General features: G+C 36.8%; 1 protein-coding gene across 1 annotated transcript in view; it reads right to left on the reverse strand.

The window, feature by feature from the left end:
* The window catches only part of HBS1L (HBS1 like translational GTPase), a 95269-nt gene that overhangs the window by 19211 nt on the left and 71511 nt on the right, over positions 1-4547 (reverse strand). The window contains exons 10-12 of the mRNA XM_007954043.2: positions 3992-4066; positions 3248-3365; positions 2623-2691 (exon numbers count right to left, since the gene is read on the reverse strand). Coding sequence (XP_007952234.2) covers positions 2623-2691; positions 3248-3365; positions 3992-4066 — 262 coding nt within the window. The remainder of the gene's footprint in view (positions 1-2622; positions 2692-3247; positions 3366-3991; positions 4067-4547) is intronic.

The following is a 4547-nucleotide window of genomic DNA, read 5'->3' on the forward strand; positions in this document are numbered from 1 at the left end:
AAAAGATCCAAATGGAACTTCCAGAGATGCAAAATGTCAGCAACAAAAATTTATTAGAAGGAATTAATAACATTAGACATTGTATTCTAAGAAAGTAATAAGGCAGAGAGAGAAAAAAGAAAATTGAATAATGGCCAAAATTTTCCAGAGTTGAAAATTCTAAAGCCCATGCATCCGAGAATCTCAATGAATTTCAAGTAGCATAAACAAAAAGAAAACCAAACCAACACATATCACAATCAAATGTCTGAAACCAGTGGTAAAGAGAAAATTGTAATCAAAGTCAGAGAAAAAGGTACATTTATAGAAGCAAAGAAAAATACGACAGATTTCTCATCAGAAACTATACAAGCTAGAAAACAAGAACTCAAAAATGCTGGAGGGGTGGGACAAACTTAGAATCTTAAGCCCAGGAAAATTATTATGCAAAATGATTACATAATAAAGACATTTTGAGACAAACAAGCTGAGAGGACTTGTCACCAGCAGACTGCACTACACAAAAAATGTTCAAAGGTCTTCTTCTTCAAATAAGGGAAGATGACATAATACAAAAATCTGGATCTACACTAAGGAATGAAGAGTATTACAAATGGCAAATAAGTGGGTAAATAAATATAAAAGACATTTTGTCTCAATTTTTAAACTTTCCTTAAAAATAATTTATTACTTAAAGCAAAAAATGGGCAATTCCAGATATCTGGGATTCTTTAATGTTCTGTTCCATTTCTTCACAAGGGTAGCAGTTACATTGCTATTCACTTTGGGAAAAATCAGTGAACTATGCATTTCTCTTTTGAATACTCTTTTATATGTGTGCTGTAATACTTCTTTTCAGTAAGGTTACAAATGAGCAAAACGTAGCCTTATAACTGGTGGAGAAGAGACATGTGAGATGAGCCTTAAAGGATGGTACATCAGTTATCAATTTATTACTTCTCTGCTCTAAATGCACCATTTCAATATATATACTTTGTGACAGACAATTCTTTTAAGTATTTCTCCTTTAAGGGGAGCATGATGTCATAAGCTTTCTCAGTAGAGGGCAGTAGAGGGACACAGCAGGATGAGAAGGCCTTCCTGCAGTTTCCAGGGTGAGCAGCATCAGCAGTGGTCAGAGTTGGAAGTGTTGGTATGAGAAGGACATCTATCTGGTGGAGTGTTGCCCCATCTAAAGGCTCAGAATACAATTATTCTGAGACCTTGCAGCCTCAGCCAACAGCCTCCGCAACGTGGAAGGCAGAACCAGATCCTTGTATTAGTCTGTGTACAACTCCCCTTGGACCACAAGATCATGCACTGAGCTCTTTCTCCAAGCCCCCAATCACTCTGTAGGCCTCCTGCCTGCATTGGTACTAGACTTCTGGATGCTGCCATTTACTGCCCTGAGTTACACATCACACTGTTGCTCCTTCTGCAACTTCCTCCTCAGCGCACATGCTTGGAAGTCCTCCTGCCCTCATCAGAGACCAGGGTCCAAGTTCCCAATGAACTGCTATACCACTAGTTGCTAATTGCCTATTCTTCCCACCTGTTCTCCAGAAAGCTGACTGTAGCTTGTCAAGTAATTCTAGAAAAGCTCTGGCCAAACCAGCAAACTTCTTTTCTACCCAGTGGGTTGAACTACACTTCCAAAAAAATCTGAACTCCTTCCAAGTTTGTCTCACTCAGGCTTAGGTACCACAGGGTGCCATACAGAACGTTCATATACTTTATAGTTACACTTTTAACATAGATAATAATTCTTTATATAAAACTTTCCATTTCACCTACTGTGCAAGTTCCTCTGTGACCTTACTGTGTGGAAGAAACTGGGTGGTTTCTTTCTCCCAATTGGACCCAGACTGCTAAAAAGATGGGTAGGAAATGAGCAAATACAAAGTAACAGCAAAACAGACAGACGTATAAAACAAAGACTCTATGTTGTTAAGAAATAGTGAATGATCCACTTTTGTTGGAGAATCAACCCTCTGCCTTCAAGTCAGTCCTGACTCACAGTAACCCCCATTGGATTTCCAAGGCTGCAAATCCTTACAGAAGTAGAATGCCTCATCTTCCTTCTATGGAGCATTTGCTGGGTTCGAACAACCTACCTTCTGACTAGCAGCAGCCCAATGCCTTAACCACAGTGCCACCAGAGCTCCTTTTGTTGGAGAATAAACCAAAACTCACTGCCGTCGAGTTGATTCAACTCATAACAACCCCACCTTGAGTTTCTGAGGCAGTATCTCTATAGAAACAGATTGTCCAATCTTCCTTCCGAGGAGTGGCTGATGGGTTTGAAGCGCCAGCCTTCTGGTTAGCAGTCAAATGCCAAAGTCACTATGCTACTTAAATCAATCTACTGGGAGAAAGAATTATGAGGCTAGAAACATAAAAGACAAGGTTTTTTGATGCCTGAAAGATGAGTATGAAATGGAGGATGATGAATAAAATGAAGGTTTCTCTGGGCAAGAGAGTTTGGTGACTAGAATTGTAAACGTTAAGATTAATTCAGCAGTGACCTGTACACTGGTATGTGTACAGGGAGAGTTTGGAGACAATATAATCACTTGGTCTAGGAGAGGCAAAGGAGAGAATAGGAAGAGTCACCTGAAGCAGCAACGCAGATACAGCACATACCTTTGAAAACATCCGATACACATAATCTAAAAGGCTTGTCAACAGATCGCTGAGGAGGCTTGAAGGAATCTGGCGAAAAAAAGAAAGGAGGTTTAATTTACAATGGAAGTTTTGACTTGTCTCATGACCCCATTTTAGTCCCATTTTTCTTAGAAAATAATGACTTTTTTAAAAGTATTAATAGCAAATTACTGTCATTTATACAGTACTTTGCAATTTATGAAATGTTTTCACATGTTATCTCATTTAATTTCAACAACAGTTGGTACAGGACAGAGTAGAATTGTCCCAGAGGGTTTCCTCAGCTGTGAGCTGTGGGAGCAGATCACCCAGTCTTTCCTCCCATGAAGCTCCTGGTAGATTTGAACCACTGGCCTTTTCGTTTGCAGCTAGGCACCTGACCCATTGTGCTACCAGGGCAGGCAGTAACCTCATTAAATAAATGAAAAAAATTGAGTATTAGACAGTTTAAATATTACATTTGATTCCAAAGCTAATAACCCAGATTCTCTGATTACAAAGCCTATGCTTTCTCATATATATTAGTGTTTCTCATAAAGAATTCTAAATAATAATTTATATAAAGTTTATACTGCATTAAAATTAGTATGACAAAACTACTCACCAATTTGTTCTAATAAGCACGGTCCTTTATACCATTTTATGAGTTCACTTGATTGAGACCTTGTAACTAGATTTTCACCACTGAGACCACTTGTAGGGATAAATGATACATCACTCTCCTGTTAAAAGACTGAGTGTATGAAAGTTGATAGAACTTTAAAAAAAAAGGTGAAAATGTTTACCATTACTGTAACTGCATCAAGTTTGTCAGTAACAACAATGATGTACTTTTTTAAAAGTGACAGAAATCCTAGAACTATGTCATAAAGTTATCTGATGTAATAGTTTTTGAATTTTGATTTTGTGAGACATTTGCAAATTTGTTCAAAAGCACTCAAGCATATTTCATGTTTTTGCTGGGAGAAATTTCTCTCTACCAGTTTCTAATTTCCTCTGTGACTTCCCTTAACCCGTATCACCTAATTAAGCATATAGGAAAAACAAAACAAACTTTTTATTTATATTAAATCCAAGCCAACTTATACAATATACACAAATTTCAAAAGTAAGGCAATCCAAATAAAACTATATATACATGAGGTTGGGCAATCCTACTTCCGTACTGATACTGCCTCGGAAACCCAAGGAGGGGTTGCTATGAGTCAGGGCTGACTCGACGGCACATAACAACAACAACAACAACATACATGAAACCAGGGAGAAATAAAAAAAAAAAAAAAAGAATTAAACATATTTTACGAGATTAGACTAGTATACCAGGATATTCATTTTTAAATTATCTTACCTTAAATCCTGCTTGCTTAAGAAAGTGCCGAAGTTTTCCAGTAATCTCTTGAAACCTTTCTTGTTGCCAATTTACCTGATAAAGACCAATTTATTTTCCACACTATGCTACAAAATATGCTATATGCAAAATTAAAATTTCTGTAACAAAATATAAATAACCAAAACTATATAAAATACAAATATAAAATTGATTAAATATTTACTAAAATTAAAACTCAGAAACCAGGTCTTACTAATAATGTGACCTAACAGCACATTTTTCTACAATAGAAAGCCTAGAAACAGACTCCAAGCCATATAGAACGTTTTCGTATATACTAAAAGTGACTTTAACTTTGCAGGAAAAGGTAAAAAAATTTACTAAATTGTGCTTGGACCCAACGTTGGAACAAAATAAAGTTATTAACATTGCCTCACTCCCAACAAAATAACTGACTAGAAGTCTGTATGTAGCATGAACTCTAGATAACAACATGTACGATGCCCTACTCACTGGGAAGTGTAGTAATTTCTGCAGCTTATGGAAATGCATCCCAAAATAAGATGCATTAGTA

This window comes from Orycteropus afer, unplaced genomic scaffold (genome assembly GCF_000298275.1).
Source record: "Orycteropus afer afer isolate SDZICR_OR568_19922 unplaced genomic scaffold, OryAfe1.0 scaffold00428, whole genome shotgun sequence".
Classification (NCBI taxonomy): Eukaryota; Metazoa; Chordata; class Mammalia; order Tubulidentata; family Orycteropodidae; genus Orycteropus; species Orycteropus afer.